Source organism: Ascaphus truei, chromosome 4, assembly GCF_040206685.1.
Source record: "Ascaphus truei isolate aAscTru1 chromosome 4, aAscTru1.hap1, whole genome shotgun sequence".
Classification (NCBI taxonomy): domain Eukaryota; kingdom Metazoa; phylum Chordata; class Amphibia; order Anura; family Ascaphidae; genus Ascaphus; species Ascaphus truei.
Window position 1 is genome coordinate 316,469,541 of NC_134486.1, and position 24,659 is coordinate 316,494,199.

The 24,659-nt window shown below is 43.3% G+C and overlaps 1 protein-coding gene across 1 annotated transcript in view; it reads left to right on the forward strand.

The window, feature by feature from the left end:
* Positions 1 to 24,659, forward strand: part of ME1 (malic enzyme 1) — a 352,953-nt gene that overhangs the window by 191,719 nt on the left and 136,575 nt on the right. Inside the window, exon 7 of the mRNA XM_075597942.1 lies at positions 24,432 to 24,535. Coding sequence (XP_075454057.1) covers positions 24,432 to 24,535 — 104 coding nt within the window. The remainder of the gene's footprint in view (positions 1 to 24,431; positions 24,536 to 24,659) is intronic.

Sequence of the window (24,659 nt, forward strand, 5' to 3'; positions counted from 1 at the left end):
CTTGTTGCGGCGCACTGTGACGTCACAGTCACGTGCGCGCCCGGCTTCCCCGGGCTTCCCCGACACCCCTGGAGTTTAAAGTGAGGTAAGCGGGGGTGCGGGGAAGCAGAGGGGCAGAGCAGGAGCCGTGTTCGGGGTCGGGAAGGGGGGATAAAATGTGCGCGAAGTGGAGGGGGGGTGCGTGTAGGAAACGCGGCGGCGCGCGGTCTTGACTGGCGGCAGCCGGAGTAGATCCCGGCATGCCGCCGGCATTTGTTCAAATAAAAGCTGCCGCTACTGTATATATCTCTTGAAAAAGGGGTCATTTAGTTAACCCATTGGCCAAAGCGTATAAGCCTGCGAGCCACTTTCAAGGCATGACCATAATATCGCAGGTCCTAAACACTAACTGATTTTAAAAAGTGGCTCGCAGGCTTATACGCTTTGGCCAAAGGGTTAACTAAATGACCCATTTTTCAAGAGATATATAGGTATTTCACTGTGTATTTTTGTCACATTGGATGTTGCCCCTCATTCCAGTAAGAGAGCTGGATGCTACAGGCAGGCACTGACCTGCAACAGGACATTTGGCCTTGGAGCCCAACTTTCCCTTCAGCCTGCCAGCTGTTCCTTTAAGGCAACGGGCACTATCGCGCGCGGGCGCGCAGAGACTTCCTGTTGCTCCGTAGGAGGAAGTGAGGCGTGTGTCTACACGCGGTGCAGAGCTGTGGACCCCGCACACCAGCCCCCACGGCCGGAGCTGTTCCGGTTACCATCGTAAGGACTGACTGGTGTCTGAGCCGCAGTGGAGCAGAGGCATCACCCGCCAGGGAGATCATCTCTACCTAGGACTTGTTCCTACCATGCGAGCTTAAACCTTGCTGTATGTAAGTAGGGCTCCAATTTTTGTGCTCCGGATGACCTGCGGTTCCTTGTATTTGCCATTGTCGGTCTTGGCATAGTTCTTTTTAATAAATAATTATTTTAATAATCGCTAGGATTCTTAACTGTTTGTGTGTATTAGTGCAGTACTGCTTACCCTACAGTGTTGCGCTATGATTTTTGTTTGTTTGTGTTCTTTTCTTTGCATGGTCTGTCGAGCAAGTGTGCGGATCCCTTGAGGAGTACAGGACATTCCACTGACTATTTGGCGCCAGGTTTTTCTTTATATTGGATGTTGCTCTGGACTTCTTTGTTTCTTGTTTTATACAATTAGCCACGCCCAGTAGCACTCCTTTTGACACACATATATATATATATATATATATATATATATACATATATATATATTATATATATATATATATTTGTGGTAATTTGGGGGGGTTTCTGAGAGCTTGCTGGGTATCTGTGTGTTTGATAATAGCTCATTTGCCCATTCAAAATCAAACATTAGCCAACATAAATAAAGTAAATAAAACTTCTACTTACCCCTGCCATCATGTACTCATCACCACGGTCCATGTCCTCCGTTGGCAGCAAGAGTACAAGAAAAAATACAATCTAATGTCCCCTAACCCCTTAATCACCTTAGCGGTTTATAACCGCTATAGTAATTAAGGCGTTAACCCACCCTCACCCGTTACCCACCCGGGAGGCCTAACCACCCACCCCAGCACAAGTATCCCTACCCTACCCATTGATTGGCACGTGGTACATCATACCCATATAATGTGGGCATGATAAGCCACTATAGCAGTCAATGGCCAACCTATACAAAAAATCATGAAGCACAACAATACACAACAATTAACCCCCAGTTTTGGTCATTTAGCTATCGCCAGTCGTCAGAGTCTTTCTGAATACCGTAATAACTACACTGACAAAACTGGAGGCATAACAGGCCCAGCGAGACATTTTATGAAGGCCAATAGCATAGGCCCCATATTCTTTTTAGCTTCATTTCAGTGAAGTAGCTTTATAGCTCAAAGCTGTTAGAATGTTTTTGATTAAGACACGGATACTACTGACACTAGAGAGGAAATCATGTATGGTATGTAGCACTCCTGCCCAGCCTAGAAAAGTTTCCAGGAAGTAACCAGAGCTATCTGTTTGAACAGAAAGTCAGATATGCCTTTCTGCTATTTTGGCACTTGTGGTTTTTACAAGCTTTCATTGTTTCAGATCCTGAGAGCCTGACCTGTAGTGTTTGCCACCCTCAGGCTTGAGCAATGACGGGTACCACTTCTAATGTTTGCCTTTCGTCTAGCACCTCTATGTTAGATATATGGCTGAAATCCATATCCCTCTTTAACTTTTACGCTGCATCTTTCTCACTGCCTAAGGCTTTTTGTCCAGAATAGGGCTGTCTAACCCAAAGTCTTGCACCAAATTCAGCCCCACTTCGATTTTTGTTGTGAGTTCAGACTTGTGTCTGAATGTGGATTTGCCAACCATGTTCCACTGTATTTTTGTCAGTTTTGCAGTTTAGCAAAGTCACCCATAATCTTGCAAGCCATTATAAGTTTTCCCAATTAGCTTGAGGCTTTGCAGCTATAATGGGGCCACATTGCTGGAGAAGATGAACCACTGTTGGTCCCTTTGCTTCTCTGGTAGCATCATATATGGCAACACAAATGTGTACTGTATCTAACATCATCCTATTCAATTTACACCACATACTGTATGTATAATAAGTATATGGCTGCATTTATTTTGGAGGTAAATTGCTCTGCGTCCATTCACTGTGGAACTTCAGCTTGACATCAGGAAACACCAAATAATGCTGAGCAGCAGAAACTTTAACCATTTACAATCTTTATTTAAATACACAAGCATCATACCATTTTTCTTGGAGGAAAACCTGAGACGTCTAGGCTAACAATGTTAGAGATGTTAGCAGTAGAGTCTAGTTCTTAAATGTTCTGGTGTGGGCTCTACTTCAGAGGAAGGTATATGCGCACTTGTTAACCGAGGAATCTGCTTTGGTATCGGCTCTTTATCAGATGGTGTCATCCCTTCAGACAGTGGCAAGGGTTCTGGTGAGCTCCGGAATAGATGGGGCAGGCAGTTCTAAAGTCAGGACTCCTCAAGGCTGCGTCTCAGTTTCTATGTGCAGTCACCACTATAGGTTGAGTACACCGTATCTCTCGTTCTTATTGATTTGGAAGCACCCGTCTCTTGAGTGCAGGAATTTGCTAGGGCTTAAGATTCTTTGTCCCCTCAGATATTTTTCTCAGAGAGTCTATTCTACACAATCCTTAAGTAAGAAACTTTGTAGCAACTTGAGCTCTGTATGCATGGAGTTAAGTGGAGAAACACTCCCTTCCCCTTTGCTCCCCAGATAGGGTCGGGGTTGCTGTATTCATGCCAAAATGTTGTCAGGCTTTCTAGTTAGCATCGAAGTTTCAGATTTTTTTTGCAAACAGATTTTTGGGGTGGGAAAATCATTGCAACGATTTAACTTCATAAAAACAAAGCAAATGGTGCAAAAAGTTCCACCTAAAAAAAATTCTTGCTTTCTGTATTCCGCAGCCAAAAACACATAGGCCACTCTGAGCCAGCCATAGCGGAGTCAAACTCGGACTTATGGTTATTAGAACTAATTGATGCAGATGGTATAAGAATACAGGAGACCTGGTGGTTGTAGACTTCTTACTGATTCTGGGGTGTCAGAGTTGTACTGTAGGTTTGACTCTGGGCTGGTGTAGGAAGGGAACACCAAATAACATTGAGCACCAGGAACTGTTCAACAATCTACAATCTTTATTTAAATGCACAAGCATCATATCATTTCTATTGTAGGAAAACCGCAAAAATACAGTTCTTAGATGTTACGGATGTTAGCCTCAATTCCATAAGGATAAAAGGCAGGGCCCCAATCTATGACACAATATCTTACGACCTAATGCTCTTTAAATCCAATATGGTTTATTGCTAGAGCTTGCAATTCCTGTAGCACTGTGGCTCTCTGGAGATTATTTCAGGTTCTGTTCTTTTCCCTTGAGTGGACATCACAACACTTGCCTGGTTACCAGCTCCCAAGATGTTCCTAACTATATACAATACAACATGCCTTTTTATAGACTCTCTATAGACACTCTATAGACACTTCACTTAGATTCCTATTGGGTAGAATCTAAGGGGGTTATGCACAAAGCAGTAATAAGTGTTTTTAAGTGAGATAAATTCCTTTATTTCTCATTATTGTGTGCAGCGCGATTCACAAAGCAATGATAACACTGCAGTATCGCGCTTAATAGGCTTTTTATCATCAAAACCCAGTCATTGCTAAAAAAAATGCGCCATAAATTGCGCCATAAAGCATTTATCTCCCTTAAAAACACTTATCACTGCTTTGTGCATAACCCCCTAAATCTCTAAATAGGATGTTTCTTCAAACACAGGGAACTTAACCACTTAAATAGCTAGGGCACATTAGTGTGCCATCAGGGTTATTACACTCCTGAATGCACAATATTTGATGCTGTGCTTTTAATGTGAGACATGCTTATTAAGTGAATTAGACATCATTTAGGGAAAGTTCTCATATAAAAAGCATTATTTATGCCTAGAAGAAATCTCTACATGTGCAGTTATACATCGCAATATAGATAAAAGCCACCTCATTTGTTTACAGCTTCATGGAAAAACACTCTCTAATGTAGTATTTATGAGGCACTTTCTGCTATTCACTATATACAGCTCAGCCTCGTTATAACGCGATCCGTTACAACGCGAATCTGCTTATAACGCGATGCAAGCGTGGCTCCCAATTTTCGTATTTATGAATACTTTACAACACGATTATTGGTATTTTCAATACTTTATTGTACAATGCATACAAGTGTACATTATTTCCAACGCGATCCGCTTATAGCGCGATGTGATTCTTTGGACCCCAAGCACAGCGTTGTAAGGGGGTTGAGCAGTATATATATATATATATGTAATTTTTTTATATATATATTATAGATTTATCTGTCACTGTTTGCACTCCAACAAACACATTTTTTCCACTATTATAAGACTGAGTTACACAGTCAGTAAAAGTTGGAGCTGCCTTTGTTTTCACAAAAACACTATTGTTGTCATTTTAGTTTATTTTGGTCACTAACACTTTTTAATATCATTGTTCACTTTACCAGGGGGCGCTTCTTTTCTTTGTTTTTCACTTTCTGTTGTGTAGCAACTTCTTCTGATTAATATTTTTTTCGTTGATAGCATTGATCGTGTATCCCACACATTGAATATTGCAGGCACAGCAAGTTCCTGCCCCGTAGAGCATAACCAGCAATACCACATTCCCCTCTTATTTATTTATTTTATTATTTGTATATGTAAAGCATGTGGCAATGTGTAATTCTATATTCTTACCTTAATTGGCAATCGTTTGGTGCTCCTGTTATAAATCTGGAGAAATCCCTACGATATAACTAATTTAATGGCTGCTTCAGTAAGTGTAACTCAGCAGCTACAATAGCCTTATATTAGAAAGATAACATTATCTATTGTTACAGTTTATAGCTCAAACTGCTGGGAATATTGGCAACAAATTATCACACAGTGAAGTGTTTTAAAGATCTTGCCCTGCTTGGGAGATGTGCTAAATCCTGTTATAGAAATCAAACCATGCTATAAAATTCATTACAAATAGCATTAAGAGTGAGAAAATTGGGGAAAAAATGCAGTAAGTATTATCTAATACTACAGAAACTATTTATTTAAAAAATAAAAACATTTAAGATTTCACATATGTATTTTGCTGCTTTAAAGCCTAATTTTGATGCGCGAGTCAAAGGGAGATAAGATGACTTGTGCAAGGTCACAAGGAGAGCTGACATTAGGATTCGAGTCAGATTCGCCCACATCAAAGTGCCTGAGCTACTCCAGCATTCTTTACAAGCTAAATTCTTCTACAATTAAGGTATTCAAGAAAGCTTAATACGAATGCTAGTAAAAACAAATTCTATTGAAACATGGTATATTTTCTTCTTGGAGACCTACATGTTTTCCACCCTAGTAATTTAAGGAACTTATTATCACCCTAAATAGCCAGGATTCTTTTTAAATTACGGCTTTTTACGCATTATTAAGTAAAAGAGCTCGAGGAATGTTGAAAATTAGCAGTACATCTAGATCAAAGAACGGTAAATGTATCACTTCTACTTCAAACTCACACTAACCGCTACCTTTATATTACCTGATGTGCGACATTACTTTGCTTAATGCTGTTTTTTTATTTTTCAAACAAACATGCCATTTTTATTTAACTCGCCTCTTTATACATTTACAATGCGATACAGTAATCCAGCGCAGAGCTGCTTTGGGAATATAAAGGGGAGAAACAGTTCATTCCTTTGTACAGTATGAAGGGACAACTTCATGCTTTGCTTGGGGCATTCTGCTTAAGATGAAGGGCCATAATTACTAAGCCGTGCTATGCCAAAATACACCTTCCAGCCCTTTTCCGGGAGGTGTAAGCGGGGTTATGGCACAGCACCGCTAGGGAATGTAGCCCACAATGTTTTACTGCTGCATATTAGGCAAGTCATACAGTGGATTGCTGCACCGTATTCCAGAATGTATTTATTCAATACAATATACTAATATCAAATATATGCAGAATCTATGCCAGACTTGGAAGAATACCACGTCAAAGCAAACATTAGGACTGTAGAACCCTGCCCCAAATGACTTTAAATAATTAAAGGTGAAATCCCACTTAGTAACATTAAAAGGAGTTGCAATACATGGAAAGCACTCAGCTACTGTAATATACAGCATAAAACTAATACAGAGAAAGCATTCAGCTACTGTAATATACTGTAAAGAACCAATACAGAGAACGCATTCGGCTTCTGTAATATACAGTATAAAACTAATAGAGAGAAAGCATTCAGCTACTGTAATATACTGTATAGAACTAATACAGAGAAAGCATTCAGCTACTGTAATATACTGTGTAAGGGGGTCACCCCCGGTTCCCCTGATCTTCCTTTGCCCCCTGCCTTACCCCTGTGGCAGTGGGGGAAGGGGACGGCGACTTCTCCCGGTTGGCGCCGCTATCTGGGCCGGCACCGTCGGGGTCCTGATGCTCGCGCATGCACGAAGGGTTGCGCATGCGCAGATAGCCGCGGCGGCCATGTTGTGGGTGGCACGAGGTTCGCGCAATGCGCAGAGGTTGGCAAGGGTAGTGGTGGCCATTACAAGTGTGCAGGAGCTCTGGGAGGTTGCGCAGCGCAGTTAAGCTTAGCGGCGGCCTTTACAGCTTCGCACAGGCACAGTAGAGGTCCTGAGTGGACTACATCTCCCAGCAGCCTCTGGGGAATGCCCTATGATCCCTGTCACCTGCAGCCAGCCAGCCACTGAGACTTGCAGATTCTCTGCAGCAGGGAATTGGATACAATGTTGTGTGCAGAGTCAGGAAGCAGACTGTGAAGCACATGAGTCAGTCAGGCTAAGGATACAGAGGGGGAAAGAAGGGGGGCAGAGAGCTGCGAGCTTCTGCCCTAGGCCAGAAATTCCCAGGCTAGAGTTGAGGCCCTGACTCCCAACTAGTGGGGGTGGGTGGTCACAGGGACAGGCCCTTAGGTAAGGACCCTGTGCCCCTTCAGCTGTGTGCTAGGCAGGGACCTAGTGACAGACCCTGTGCAGTTCATTAGTGTATGGAGAGGGAGAGACACTGTGCAGTTCTTTAGTGCAGGGACCCAGTGAAAGGGGTTTGCTACATGTTCCTGTGTGCTGCGTTGCTGATCCAGAGACTGTCCTTACGGTGGGACGTCCGGCGGGACCCCATCCCACGCGGAGGTACAGATCAGCGCTGGACCAAGCGGTGCCGGTAGACCCTTTGCGAAGACACCCAGGTGTAGAGACACCTGGGCAGGTATTTACAACCTTCCACACGTGCACCAACTTTAACTTGCTCCTCACATGTGACAGGCCTGTTCACACACTTGGGTGGGCTTGGACTCTTTGGACACAGGGTTGGGAAGGAGGTTATAACCCAGTTAGGGGCTAAGAAGGTTATAGTTGCCAGCTAGTGGCAGAGGGTGGTACATATATCTTGTTGTGGATTGCTGATGTATGTGTTAAGTTACATTCTGCATATAGTAAAGACCGTTGCTATTTTACATCCAGTGTATGTGTTCATTTGTATGTGTCCTGCGAGGAACAACTCCCGCTCTGCTGGGAGCCATCGCAGGTGGAGGTGCTGCACCATATAGTATTGTTCAGGAGGATACTCAGGCGGAGGCTCAGGCCACCTGTGAGCATAACGGGTAAAGCACCACACCTGGTAACATATAGGTTCCCCCTCACATACACCCTATATGCGATTGGGTGGGGGAAGACCCGTTACATTTGGAGGCGCTGCTGAGATCAGACCTGGGGTGCCCTATAGATTTTTTTTTCCAAATTACAAATGTTCAAAGACGGGCGAGCACCAGGACTGTGCAAGAAATTGTTGCAGAATATTGTCCAGGTCTGGCACGAAAAACAGAGCCCCGCCCCTGCGCTATGAGTGACTCAGTGCAGAGTCAGAATCACTCCTTGAAAGAAGGTGCTCCTCCTCTGGAGTCCACCAGGGGGAGCCAGCACAGTGAGTCTCAATCAGTAACTGCTGTCTCCACTAAGGACAGTACAGGATGCACTAAAACACACCCTCACCTGTATGTGATCCGGCAATTACCAGGAATAGGCGAACTCGTGCTACTGTGCCCCTGTTTACTGGAAGCCTGGGAGAAGGGAGTTGACCTATTCCAGCTCCCGCTAGACTGCAGGAGGACAGAGGTTGACCGGTAAAAGTGCCTACAATGCTTTATTGCCACCTGTGACTGTTCTAGGGACGAACTGACGTGGGGGCCCGACTGTGCCTGCTGCGGGGAACAGTTCCTGAAGCCAGTGCTGCTGTGTGCTACGGAACCCGCAGAGAAAGATGCGGCTAACCAACCTACCTCAACTACGGAGGGCCCGTGCGCCCTAACCGCGGTTCCAGATTCGGTTCCCATGCCGGAATCACAGATGGAACCACAGATGACGGAATCAACGAAGGGTAAGGTGACTGCCCAGGGAGAATGGGAATCGCTACCACTGGTACTGTCGGAGCAGGACCGCTTCATGCCGATTGCCGCCAGTATATGCGAGGCGCCCCGACGCTGTTCCCCTGCGGAGGTGTCCCTACCCCCATCCTTGTCTACTGATGACAGCAGCCAACCAGCCGTGGTGATGCGCCAGCCGGCGGACCACCCAAGTGAAGCTGAAGCATCTGCTGCGCACCCTGCTGTGGGCCCGCTGCACATTGACATCCCTCGGCAGCAAGCGCTGGTGCGGCCGGAGCCGCGGAAGAGTCCCACGGCCGTGGCGACTCCCAGTGTGTTGGAGGGACATCCGGAGACGGGACCGGAGGAAGAGGAACCCATCGCAAGCCAGCGGATTGGTGAGGAACCTCCTTACTCCCCACAGGCTCCGATGGAGGCGGTCGTGGAAAAGGCCCCAACTAAGGCTCATGACCTGATGGTGGGCCCGTATGAACCGCTACCATAACTGAACGGTGGGTAACCGCTACCATAACTGAACTGAGTTTGAGTCCGTGCGCTCCAACCCAAATGGTCACAGGACTTGGATCCAACGCTCCCGAGTTTCCAGAAAGTGAGTGGACTGCCCCAGAAGTGCAGGGGACAGGGCCCAAGACAGCCAAAGTGGGAACTGACAACGTCCCCGAGGACCTGTTGGCCACCGTGAATCACCGCAGTGGTAAGGTATCAACCCTTTACCCCCTGCAGAATGTGACAGAGACTTTGAGTAAAGAGACCTTGCTAAGCGCTCGCTCTCCAGTGGAAGCCTCCCAAGGGCTTAGGGACAAGGACTGTGTTGTGAGTGATCCAGTGAAATTTGCCTCCTCTAAGCGCGATATGTAGCATTTCATTCGCCATGTGGTGGACCGCGGAAAAGATCAAGATCTCCTAGCCTACCGCATCCATGCCGCGGATGGCCGGGTAAAGGTCTGGCCAAGAGACACTGTGCTATTCCTTCCACCAGGGGGAAGAAGTAGTATTGAACCAGTGACTGTTGCACATGACCACAATCTCAAAGAGTCTACAGAGACTCCAGTGTTGGTAACAGAGACTACCCAGGCGGAGGCTCACAAAAGTAAAAGTGAGGTACCCCCACATAATCAGTTAGGGGCACCCCACAATTGTCTCAGAAAACAGCTAACACTCAGCTGGCCTCGGGTATTACTGTGTGTGATATGCCATGTATCAGTGATGTTACAGTCAACATGTTAAGTTGTACAGTTTATGCAATGCATTTTTATTGTGTAACTTTCTGTAATGTGACACTGTTCTCCAAGCGGGGACGTTGGTGTTTCAACCAGGGGGAGAGTGTAAGGGGGTCACCCCCGGTTCCCCTGATCTTCCTTTGCCCCCTGCCTTACCCCTGTGGCAGTGGGGGAAGGGGACGGTGACTTATTTTGGTTGGTGCCGCCATCTGGGCCAGCGTCGTCGGGGTCCTGATGCTCGCGCATGCACGAAGGGTTGCGCATGCGCAGATAGCCGCGGTGGCTATATTGTGGGTGGCACGAGGTTCGCGCAATGCGCAGAGGTTGGCAAGGGTAGCGGTGGCCATTACAAGTGTGCAGGAGCTCTGGGAGGTTGCGCAGGCGCAGTTAAGCGTAGCGGTGGCCTTTACAGCTTCGCACAGGCGCAGTAGAGACCGCGCACGCGGTCCCCATAGGAAAGAGGTCCTGAGTGGACTACATCTCCCAGCAGCCTCTGGGGAATGCCCTATGATCCCTGTCACCTGCAGCTAGCCAGCCACTGAGACTTGCAGATTCTCTGCAGCAGGGAATTGGATACAATGTTGTGTGCAGAGTCAGGAAGCAGACTGTGAAGCACATGAGTCAGTCAGGCTAAGGATACAGAGGGGGAAAGAAGGGGGGCAGAGAGCTGCGAGCTTCTGCCCTAGGCCAGAAATCCCCAGACTAGAGTTGAGGCCCTGACTCCCCACTAGTGAGGGTGGGTGGTCACAGGGACAGGCCCTTAGGTAAGGAAGAAAAAAATAAAAACCGGGCGCTTCTCAAAGTGAATAATTAAATAACTATATAATATACGTGACAGTGATGTATAATTAATAATCAGTGCACAAAATTGTGTTTAGTGACCTTCACCAGTGTATGAAAAATTATATAAATATTAAAGTGCAATACAATGAATAAAAAAGCAGCTCTACACCCTTAGGATGGACTGTTCAGGTCCAGATGGTTCTTGTGTAGATTTTCAAATTGGAGCGGAGCGCTGGGTGACTCAGGATTATGAAAAAGAAAAATAAATACAATAGTGCAGATGGTAATGATATAAAATTATAATAAAATGTTCTCTGTAGTAGTGGTACTCACAGATTGCACTATCAAATATAAGCGTATCAGAGACCCTTCTCTCTCTGATGGGAGCCCTTTAATGGAAATCCCTCAGAGTGGTATGCTGATACTGGAAGCTTGTATTATGGTGGTTCAGTTATCCTCCCAGGGGTATGTAAAAGTGAAAGAGAGAACACACAATAGAGTAGTATAGTCTAAAATTGTATTGGCAGCAATCGATAATCATATGTATAATACACTCACATTTTGTAATATAATTTGGTTCGTGGGAGAGGACAGCTGTGAATGGAGAACGCCGGTTGTTCCTGGAGCGGAGGAGCCCTTCCGCATACGTCACTGGTACCTTCGTCACGTCCTGTGGTGTCGTAAGTCAGGGCGGAAGAGGCTGCCTGGTGTGTCCGTCTCCTACTAGTTTGCCAGCAGTTGTCTCCCGGTTTCCTCAGCACAATCACCTCCCACAGCGGATCGATTCAACGCGTTTCGCTGTGGCTTCTTCAGGAATCGAATTCTGAATTCGAATTAGACTATACTACTCTATTGTGTGTTCTCTCTTTCACTTTTACATACCCCTGGGAGGATAACTGAACCACCATAATACAAGCTTCCAGTATCAGCATACCACTCTGAGGGATTTCCATTAAAGGGCTCCCATCAGAGAGAGAAGGGTCTCTGATACGCTTATATTTGATAGTGCAATCTGTGAGTACCACTACTACAGAGAACATTTTATTATAATTTTATATCATTACCATCTGCACTATTGTATTTATTTTTCTTTTTCATAATCCTGAGTCACCCAGCGCTCCGCTCCAATTTGAAAATCTACCTTAGGTAAGGACCCTGTGCTCCTTCAGCTGTGTGCTAGGCAGGGACCTAGTGACAGACCCTGTGCAGTTCATTAGTGTATGGAGAGGGAGAGACACTGTGCAGTTCTTTAGTGCAGGGACCCAGTAAAAGGGGTTTGCTGCATGTTCCTGTGTGCTGCGTTGCTGATCCAGAGACTGTCCTTACGGTGACCTTACTAAAGACCATTCCTATTTTACATCCAGTGTATGTGTTCATTTGTATGTGTCCTGCGAGGAATAACTCCCGCTCTGCTGGGAGCCATCGCAGGTGGAGGCGCTGCACCATATAGTATTGTTCAAGAGGATACACCCCAGGCTCTCATTGGCGGAGGCTCAGGCCTTCTGTGAGCCTAACAGGTAAAGCACCACACCTGGTAACATATAGGTTCCCCCTCACATACACCCTATATGCGATTGGGTGGGGGAAGACCCGTTACACTGTATAGAACTATACAGAGATAGCACTCAGCTACTGTAATATACTGTATAGAACTATACAGAGATAGCACTCAGCTACTGTAATATACTGTATAGAACTAATACAGAGATAGCACTCAGCTACTGTAATATACTGTATAGAACTATACAGAGATAGCACTCAGCTACTGTAATATACTGTATAGAACTAATACAGAGATAGCACTCAGCTACTGTAATATACTGTATAGAACTAATACAGCGATAGCACTCAGCTACTGTAATATACAGTATAGAACTATACAGAGATAGCACTCGGCTACTGTAATATACTGTATAGAACTATACAGAGATAGCACTCAGCTACTGTAATATACTGTATAGAACTATACAGAGATAGCACTCAGCTTCTGTAATATACTGTATAGAACTATACAGAGATAGCACTCAGCTACTGTAATATACTGTATTGAACTAATACAGAGATAGCACTCAGCTACTGTAATATACTGTATAGAACTAATAAAGAGATAGCACTCAGCTACTGTAATATACTGTATAGAACTATACAGAGATAGCACTCAGCTACTGTAATATACTGTATAGAACTAATACAGAGATAGCACTCAGCTACTGTAATATACTGTATAGAACTATACAGAGATAGCACTCAGCTACTGTAATATACTGTATAGAACTAATACAGAGATAGCACTCAGCTACTGTAATATACTGTATAGAACTAATACAGAGATAGCACTCAGCTACTGTAATATACTGTATAGAACTATACAGAGATAGCACTCGGCTACTGTAATATACTGTATAGAACTATACAGAGATAGCACTCGGCTACTGTAATATACTGTATAGAACTAATACAGAGATAGCACTCAGCTACTGTAATATACTGTATAGAACTAATACAGAGATAGCACTCGGCTACTGTAATATACTGTATAGAACTAATACAGAGATAGCACTCGGCTACTGTAATATACTGTATAGAACTATACAGAGATAGCACTCGGCTACTGTAATATACTGTATAGAAGTATACAGAGATAGCACTCGGCTACTGTAATATACTGTATAGAACTAATACAGAGATAGCACTCGGCTACTGTAATATACTGTATAGAACTAATACAGAGATAGCACTCAGCTACTGTAATATACAGTATAGAACTATACAGAGATAGCACTCAGCTACTGTAATATACTGTATAGAACTAATACAGAGATAGCACTCAGCTACTGTAATATACTGTATAGAACTATACAGAGAAAGCACTCAGCTACTGTAATATACAGTATAGAACTATACAGAAATAGCACTCAGCTTCTGTAATATACTGTATAGAACTAATACAGAGATAGCACTCAGCTACTGTAATATACTGTATAGAACTAATACAGAGATAGCACTCAGCTACTGTAATATACTGTATAGAACTAATACAGAGATAGCACTCGGCTACTGTAATATACTGTATAGAACTAATACAGAGATAGCACTCGGCTACTGTAATAAACTGTATAGAACTAATACAGAGATAGCACTCGGCTACTGTAATATACTCTATAGAACTATACAGAGATAGCACTCAGCTACTGTAATATACTGTATATAACTAATACAGAGATAGCACTCGGCTACTGTAATATACTGTATAGAACTATACAGAGATAGCACTCAGCTTCTGTAATATACTGTATAGAACTATACAGAGATAGCACTCAGCTACTGTAATATACTGTATTGAACTAATACAGAGATAGCACTCAGCTACTGTAATATACTGTATTGAACTAATACAGAGATAGCACTCAGCTACTGTAATATACTGTATAGAACTAATAAAGAGATAGCACTCAGCTACTGTAATATACTGTATAGAACTATACAGAGATAGCACTCAGCTACTGTAATATACTGTATAGAACTAATACAGAGATAGCACTCAGCTACTGTAATATACTGTATAGAACTATACAGAGATAGCACTCAGCTACTGTAATATACTGTATAGAACTAATACAGAGATAGCACTCAGCTACTGTAATATACTGTATAGAACTAATACAGAGATAGCACTCAGCTACTGTAATATACTGTATAGAACTATACAGAGATAGCACTCGGCTACTGTAATATACTGTATAGAACTATACAGAGATAGCACTCGGCTACTGTAATATACTGTATAGAACTAATACAGAGATAGCACTCAGCTACTGTAATATACTGTATAGAACTAATACAGAGATAGCACTCGGCTACTGTAATATACTGTATAGAACTAATACAGAGATAGCACTCGGCTACTGTAATATACTGTATAGAACTATACAGAGATAGCACTCGGCTACTGTAATATACTGTATAGAAGTATACAGAGATAGCACTCGGCTACTGTAATATACTGTATAGAACTAATACAGAGATAGCACTCGGCTACTGTAATATACTGTATAGAACTAATACAGAGATAGCACTCAGCTACTGTAATATACAGTATAGAACTATACAGAGATAGCACTCAGCTACTGTAATATACTGTATAGAACTAATACAGAGATAGCACTCAGCTACTGTAATATACTGTATAGAACTATACAGAGAAAGCACTCAGCTACTGTAATATACAGTATAGAACTATACAGAAATAGCACTCAGCTTCTGTAATATACTGTATAGAACTAATACAGAGATAGCACTCAGCAACTGTAATATACTGTATAGAACTAATACAGAGATAGCACTCAGCTACTGTAATATACTGTATAGAACTAATACAGAGATAGCACTCGGCTACTGTAATATACTGTATAGAACTAATACAGAGATAGCACTCGGCTACTGTAATAAACTGTATAGAACTAATACAGAGATAGCACTCGGCTACTGTAATATACTCTATAGAACTATACAGAGATAGCACTCAGCTACTGTAATATACTGTATATAACTAATACAGAGATAGCACTCGGCTACTGTAATATACTGTATAGAACTATACAGAGATAGCACTCAGCTACTGTAATATACTGCATAGAACTAATACAGAGAAAGCATTCAGCTACCCCACTTTCTGCCAGCTCCGGAGCTCGCGAACCCCCCCCCCCTCCCCTCCTACCTTTACCACTGTGTCAAATGACATCTGGGGTCACATGACATCAGGTCACATGACCCACTGCATCATTTGACGGCTGTGACGTCATGACCAAATGACGCCGCGTTGCCATGGAGACGCGTCACCGCGTCTGATTCCAGGTGCGTTTTTTTTGTTGCAGGGGCCTCACTCGATCCCCTGGCATTTAATTTAAATACCTGGGAGAGGAGCGTGGGACCTCTAAAACCACCCGCGTCCGCCCAGACAAATCTCCCGCCCCCCTTGGGGGGCGCGCCCCCCAGTTTGCGCACCGCTGATCAAACCCATAGCTATTTATTATATCCCAATATATATATATATATATATATATATAATACTTGGTATTTGTTATATATATTTGGGATATAGGTATTAATGTACAGCTAAGAAATACTGCATAGATCCAGACACTACAACCAAATATCTTTAATAGGACTCACTTATCTGGTGCAAATACTGTAGCACCTTTATTAGGTTTTAGCAGATAGAGAATATATATATTTATTGCTACATTTCCATAACATATATGTGGCTCCTTTAGTAGAGTGTGCAGATCTGTGCTATTAGCTGCACAAGCTCCAATGTAGGTAGAATTGCTTGCTACCACAAAGCTACTGTATTACTTTTATTTAAGGACTCTGTAGAACACAGACAGTATGCTTCCTAGTACTCTATGCAGCTAAATTTGCATTATTGTCATTTTTTATATAAATTTGTGTACTACAGACAGCTGAATAGAGGCAGTATTGCAGAGACTTTGGAATGCCAACTTTATATACTGGTATACAGTATATATTTTACCTGTTACAGGGATGGCGTATTTAAGAGCATGTATATGTTATCAATAAACACTTGTACTGGAGACGATGGACTGTTAGCCCTAAAATGTCCACCAGGTGTGATAACTCCCCCAAGGGCTGTGGGTTTTGGAAGACGTCATGTCTGCTATAAAGGTCTGTATGATGAAGACATCAACTGGGCATAGAGAGGCTGCGGTCTGTTACATTAGTGGTTTCAATTGTGGCCAGATTCTTGCCTAGACTGTAAATTCCCATGTATTTGCCAGCCTTGTTACTACAGTAGATGAGAAACGGAAAGCTAGCAACCTATTCTGACACTCCTTATCTAATGCAGATACTGGAATCCTATCTCAGATAGATCAGTGGTTTTCTAAGTTTTTTGTGTTAAGGAACCCTAAAATTGTGAATTTTGCGGAACCTCAAACCTCTCTAATAGCGCGTCTGAGATCAGATGCATTGTAAGGAACTCCAACCCTCTCTAATAGCGCATCTGAGATCAGATGCATTGTAAGGAACCCCACTCCTCTCTAATAGCGTTTATGAGATCAGATGCATTGTAAGGAACCCCAATCCTCTCTAATAGGGTGTCTGAAATCAGATACATTATAAATTATTCTGTATTTAGTACAACTTTCAAATGACCTGAAAATTGCATGGAACCCATTAGGGATGCCCAGGGAAACCCTGTTGAAAAACACTGAGATTGAGACGGTTTTCTGACCTCTATATGTACAAAACAAAAGTGCAAAGGGCGCTCCTAAATGGAGTACAGGTGCTTATGTACCAATTAAATGTCTTATAAGATAACACAGTGCAATATTTAAATCAGTGCAGACAGATAAGTGCAATATATACGAAAACACAATGTGCGTCAGGTGATGGAGTAGAGGAGAGATGGAACATGTCTCGTAGTGGCTGAGTAGAACTGGCCACAGTCACAGACTATACGCGTTTCTCTCAAATGGCTTCGTCAGGAGTCATCTGATGAAGCCATTTGATCGAAATGCGTATAGTCTGTGGCTGGCCAGTTCTACTCAACACCAACGAGACATGTTCCATTTCTCCTCTACTCCACCACCTGACACACATTGTGTTTTCGTATATATTGCACTTATCTGTCTGTACTGGTTTAAATATTGCACTATAGTATCTTATAAGACATTTAATTGGTACATAAGCACCTGTACACCCCTGATGAAGTCTGGTTTACCCGGATGCAATGTGTAGGGTTGCTTAATTTGCTTCGTGGACTATCACCACTGCTGAGCCCTGTTGAGTTGCTGCTGAGAATAAGCTGTGTGACCAGAGTACCCGCTGTGTGCCTACTTGTATATTTGCCGATACTGTGAGTTCAAGGAGACCAGCCCCAGATCCCCATTGGTGGAGAGGGTCTGTGACATCATCCACCACTCGAACCCGGAAGTGGGCACTTTGTAGAAAACGCAGATCAGCGCGACTCCTCCTGTTTTACTCTCTGAGCATGTGAGTGGAATGAGCTCTGTGCACAATTGTTTATTGTAATAAATTGTGTTGCACTATATTTTTATTTGTCTATCTTGTGTAACGCTCGTTCGTGTCTGGTCTGACCCACCCAATCTCACATTGGCCCCTGTGGTCTATCCAGCCCCGTTACATGTTCGTGTCTGTGGTGCACCTGTAGGCAACAGGACTCCTGAAACTCCCGCTTGATAGTATTGGGGATGTCAAGTCAGACAGGTCGCTGAGGTAGTGGGTGCGAGTCCTACTTACATCACGTGCAGCGCCTCCACCTCATCAGGATCTATGCGTATGCAGGTAGATGGTCCTGATGAGGAACTCCTTCTTGGTGGTGAGGGCCCCAGGAGAGTAATTGCAGACTCACACCATGGGGTTCTCGTTGAACAAGCCATTTTTATTGTGCGTGGTGATAAAGGCCAGCCACCCCTCACAGTCATAGTCTCAGCCGCACATTGTTCCGTGATTCCCTTTAAAAGGTACGCCCTCCCAATGGAGTGGGATTCCCTCTCCCCGCAGGGAGATCACCCCTGTGCCAGGTCCCTGGACACAGTTGGCCTTCTCTGACTTGATATAGAATGGTGCCACTAGTTACTGCACTAGTGGGCACCTTTGAACTTGCTGCTTCACCTTCACCTTGAACATCAAACCGCAGCAACCACACTCACTAACTTTAGGCAGTGCAGTGCCTTATATACCTCAGGAAGCAGGCACATCTCTGATGTCACTAACTAGGTACTCAGAGCATGTAGCCACTCCCATCCATACATAGGGCACCTCACCAGGGTGTGAGGGCAAACCTCCATGATTACTGCTGGCATTCCTGTAACTTACCAGGTTTTTACTGCCAGCAGGAGAGATGACTGTAGACATTGTTATGCATGGCTACACTTGCATACTACATTAAGAGTACCAGCTAAATTCTACCAGATTCCTTGTTTGACCATCACCATACTACAGTACATCTGAGGTGCGTTTTTGTGCTCTGTGTGTTTTTGTGACGTCCTTTGAGGTGTTGTGAAACTCCTTTTGCCAGCTTGGTGATATTCATTTGTGTTTTTTACACTGGTTTTTATTATTTGATTTGGGTTTGCGCTCAAACTTCCTGTATCATGCCTTATAGTATGTGCCTGGGTCTCGACAACTCCAGTGCTCCTTTATACTCCCTGTATTGTGCGTCTTTAGCCCCAGGTATATCCTCACACTATGGGGTCCCTTCATCGTCTCATCCTGCCCAAAATGCCTGCTCTCCATTAACCTGCCTAATTTCTACCTGTGTTCTAATGGCTTTTCCACCAGCACCATGCTTTTCTCTTTTGGAATGTAATAACAAATGTAGCTGGCTAGCTCTGTGTGCCTTCCCATTTGTCTTCCAGGGATTAAGGGTTTTTTCTGCCCACACCTTTGGTTTAATCGTAATCTGCAGACACCATGTCTCTCTTGCCTTTCTATTACAGCAGGCAGTAATTCACTGGCTTTGGAACTTATTTTTAGGGATTTCCCATTCATAATACCTTATTCTTCATTGTTACTCTCTTTAGTATTCGCAAATAAAAAGCAGCGAAGCAGCCATTGTTCCCCACAGTTTTAATTTGTACTTTCCTCTTGTACTTTGTCCTATTTCATGGGTGCCAGAAATGAATAATGTGCTGCTCCAGAAGCTTTTGAGATCACTTTGTTGATATAAGTAAAATCACATAACCTTTTAGCTTCTCTCTTGTCTGCGTAGTCTTAAGACATTGATACACCGCTACTTAACCGGATATAAACACAACAAACAGACTGAGTGCTGTGTTGACATTGAAAGTCAGATAGAATCTATCAGTGTTCATGTAATTATGTTTTAGGACAGTACTTTTGGTAGAGAGTTTTTACTTTTTGTTCCTTCTCTGTTTTTGCTCAAGTTAACCTTTTTCCTGCCGGAGCTCTGTCAGTACCCAGACTTCTGCTATTTGTGCCCATGTGATCGCTTCAGTAGTGATCACATGACCACAGACTGCAATCCCCCCAGCAGAAGTGGAGGGTACTCTGGGGCATTTGGGATTTCTTATGACTGAGAACTCATTTTGCCAAAAGACTGACTAACTTTGTGCTGCCTTCCAAAAATAAATATTGTATTGTATTGTATGTCTTTATTTATATAGCGCCATTAATGTACATAGCGCTTCACAGTAGTAATACACGTGGTAATCAAATAAATAACAGATAATATAAATAACAGATCATGGGAATAAGTGCTTTAGACATAAAAGTAACATTAAGGAAGAGGAGTCCCTGCCCCGAGGAGCTTGCAATCTAATTGGTAGGTAGGGAGAACGTACAGCGACAGTAGAAGGGAGTTCTGGTAAGTGCGTCTGCAGGGGGCCAAGCTTTATGTATCGTGTTCAGAATATCCACAGTGCTATTCATACGCTTCTTTAAGCAAGTGTGTCTTAAGGTGGGTCTTAAAGGTGGATAGAGAGGGTGCTAGTCGGGTACTGAGGGGAAGGGCATTCCAGAGGTGTGGGGCAGTCAGTGAGAAAGGTTTAAATATAGCCAAGCGTATGTATAAAAATTCATGGTGAATTATGTGTCCAGTAGACAGGTCACACATTTACACAGTGTTTTCTCAAAGGAAATGTTTTTTGTGAACAAAAAGAGTTTATCAAATATTATGATAGTTAATTCTGCACATTATAACCCACTTCTTTCTCATGGCATTAGCATTGCACACAGTGATGTGTGTTTCAGATAATAATTAGAATGTCACGTGAAAGCAAAATGTGAGGCCAACACAATGACTCACAGCAATTAGGAACTGACTCGAGAGAGCTCTGTTTCCCTTTCTCTGCTTAACTTTTAAATAGCTTTTAAGATGCTTGTTGAAAATGAATTGGATGTATCCAATTGTGATGGATGTTGTAGATTAACAGTCCAATAATACTATAGTGATGCGCATACAGTAATACTTTGACATTTGGGACTTTCTGACTTTGGTCAAAATGTGTTTCGTGTCACTATGCCTGGATGTGTTAACTTCATCTCAGTCATTGAGTCGAGATGAGTAAAACATTAAGCCAGTAAGTGCAGGATGGCAATATTCAGTGGAAGAAAATGTTGACACCTCGCTTAATACTGGTGTTAAAGAGGTAATGCAAGCGGGAAATTTTGGGGACAATTTTACATGTTTTTAACATGGGATTGAAGCAGGATTTTTTTTGGAGCTGAACCTCATTGATTTCAGCTCTGGGGACCGCCCTGCTTCCAAAGATACATACCTCCATAGGTGGTGCTGTTAGCCACTCCGCTAGCCGGGATCACTTAATGGCAGAGTTTCAAAGCTCCCACGCCCTGTGAGCCAATAGGAAGCTGTGATGTCAACAGGTTTGTCTTCCTATTGGCCTGCGTGAAGCGGGAGCTTTACACTTTGCCAAGATAGGTAAAGTATCCCGGGAAGCAGGGGGTCCCCAGAGCTGAAATGAAAGGGGTTCAGCTCCAGAGACCACCTGCTTCAAACCTATGTACAAAAAAACATTAGAAAACAAAATTGCATGAATTGCTCCTCTAAAACAGTTAAAATACACATGGAATATATAGTGGCAAGTTAAATAGTACATATTTACCTGTATAGTGTCTGCTAATCTTGGGTAAACCCCATGTGGTTAAGTACCAGTCTTCCCTAGCAAATGTCTTATTTACACTGTTTGACTACCTGATTATTTTTTCCCTTTCCCAGTGACTAACATGCTTAATAATGTTTAACTGCAAGCAAAGGGCATCTCAAGAAGGCTCTAGACTTTTTAATCCACTGTGGGTAGGGTAGTAGTGGTAACCCAAAAATCTCTAGAGCATACAGTACGTCCAGTGTGTTATCCCTCAGTACATTACAGTTATTTCACAGATTTGCTCCTTGAATGTTGTAGGCTATGTATTTTCACATTTCAGTGGGAGTTATATAAGGTACAGTTTCTTTTGCTGGCTGGATTTCTAGACGGCAGTCATCTGCTACAGATACAGCTGCCTGTATTGGGCTAGGTCCCCAGCGGCCGCGGCTGCGACAGTGATGGCATGCACAGCGCACACAAGGTACGGCCCTTTATGGGGCCGGCCCCAGTAGCTGCCTGTGCGCCCGGACACAATGCACTATGCGCGGCTGCCTTTGCCAAAAGACAAGAGTTTTGGCGTGATGGCCGAGCATTGGTCATGGCAACGGTTCAGCCAATGAGGACAACCCAGCCGCGTGACGTCATGGCCGCGCCCCTGTCACGCCTCCCCATCACGAGTTCTCAGTAGTCCATCTGGTTGTGCTGACGCCAGGAACGAGTGCTGCAAGGCACCCCGTGGCATGCAGCACACGCACTGGGGCCATAGCCTTTGACCACTTGCGTAGGACAATCTGTGGCTATCTCACAGTAATGCTGCGAGATTGCTGCAGCCAGACTAATGGCCCATCAAATTACCACAGCGGGGTCCCAGCATTTGAATGGGACTCACGCTGTGTGAATCCTACTGGGCTGCGAGTCCCATTCAAAAAGCAGGGACCCCCGCTGTGTTACTCCGATGGGCCATTAGTCTGGCTGCAGAGTCTCGCAGAAATCTTGCAGCGTTACCTGTGAGATAGACCACTTGCCTTGGAAAATATGTGGCTAATACAGGCAGCTGCATCTGTATGGAGTGGGTGTTTCTCCTCAAAAGGCTCAACACCAATAAGCAGTCCGTATTCTACTACCAATACAATTTAATACAAGCAGTATTCTAATTTGGGGAGTTTGATAGGGACCTCTAATCCTGCAGTGTCTGCAGAGTAATAAAATATTCAACAAAAGTGATTTGCAAATAAAGGGAGTATCCCATCGGAAGAAGAAAAATCTGATGCAAAACTTGGCACTGTAGAGCGATATCTAATCGTTTACAAGACAACGCAAGGCACAGCTATGGGCAGAGGAATAATATAGACACGGTTTCCATTAGAAGGGAGTTCACTCTCTAAAACCACATTTATATGGAGCAATGCCACAAATGGACAAATCATACATAATTTTGGAGATGAAGTACCAAGCATTTGTGACAACTCTTAGGATATAGGATATAAATTAAGGTTTTTTTTGGCTGCCTGGCCTTGTTTCCTGGTGTGAGAACATTGCTTCCAAAATATAAACATGACACAGGGCCTGTGCTATCCAGATTTGGCTATACAAGACACATTATTAGTCGCTGAGATTTGGTGATAAGTAAATGGAGGAAAAGGGGTACAGTATTTACTTTTTCCTGCAGGATAAACAGATAAGTCAAGGTCTAACATACGGAAACCAGAGACATGTAGAAAAGTGACATTGATACAGATTCTACACAAACCAACAATGCGAAACATGGTCTATTTTTAGTTGAAGTACTGTACAAGCTATTCATGATAATGCAACAGGCAACAGCTGCGAGGAATCACTTTAAAGACTGGACACTAAAAAATGGCACACAATGTGCTCATTTGCACGTCCAACCCAATACTCTTTATATCAGCAATTTATTTCAGTTGGTCCTAGAGTGTCATATTCTTGTGTATGCAGGATATCATTTAATAATCCAACCTGACAATAAGATTGTTGTTGGTAAAATTTAAAAAAAAAAAAAAAAACCTTTCACTGTACCAGGTATAGAAAAAAAGGTTTTAGGGATCTGTGTAACACATGTAAATACCCTCACATTAAATGTTGTTGTTCTTTACTGATGCAACAAGAGAGTAACTGTGGTTAGTACAGTACAGTACGTACTTGTATGTTTTCAATGTTTTCAAGGTCTTTATTTAAAATCCATATAATGTACTGTACTTAGGGTTGCCAGGTGGTTTCTCCAGAAATACTGGACTATAGTGAAAGGTGTGATGTGCTCGAGATACACACACACACACCTCTTTCTGCTCCATGCTGTTTCCTCCTCTCCTTGGCCCCACCCCTAGGCTCCTGACACCTCCTCCTGATTGGCTGCATTACCCAGCAGTAGCTAATCAGGATGAGGAAGCTGCCCAGCCCCCTAACAACAGCCCTGCTCAGGGAAATCTTGCGGCCCCCTAAGCCGGTCAGGTCACTATGTCCAGAGAGGTAATATCGGACACATACATGTCCAGTATTACCTCTAATTTTTTACTGGACAGAGTGTCCAAATACAGGACAGTTCGGGTCAATACTGGACACCTGGCAACCCAAATTTACTGTATAAGAAACGAAACATGGTCGGGGATCTTGTGTTAGCCATTTATGAAGGCTTCATTTTTACTTGTTTGGAAGGCAAATGTTTGGACAATTTATGAGTAATAAAGGTTTCTCTTTTCTGAAACATAATGTACAAATGGTGCACAATATGCAGAAGATGATGCATATTTCTTATATGAAAGCATTTGTGTGTGTAACTTTCTGAAATAACAATATTAACAGGGCATATCTTTCAATAGGAGCTGCTAAGAGATCCCTTGTATATTGGACTGAGACATAAAAGAGTGAGAGGCAAACCTTACGATGACCTTCTGGAGGAATTCATGAAAGCTGTGACTGACAGGTACGCAGGAACACTGTCCTATTAAAATTGCATGCAAAAAGTAACGAGACATTTAGAAGGAGATTCACTAACCTCCCATACATCTTACCGCGACCCTGACAGTTAAGTCAATGGCAGTTAAAAC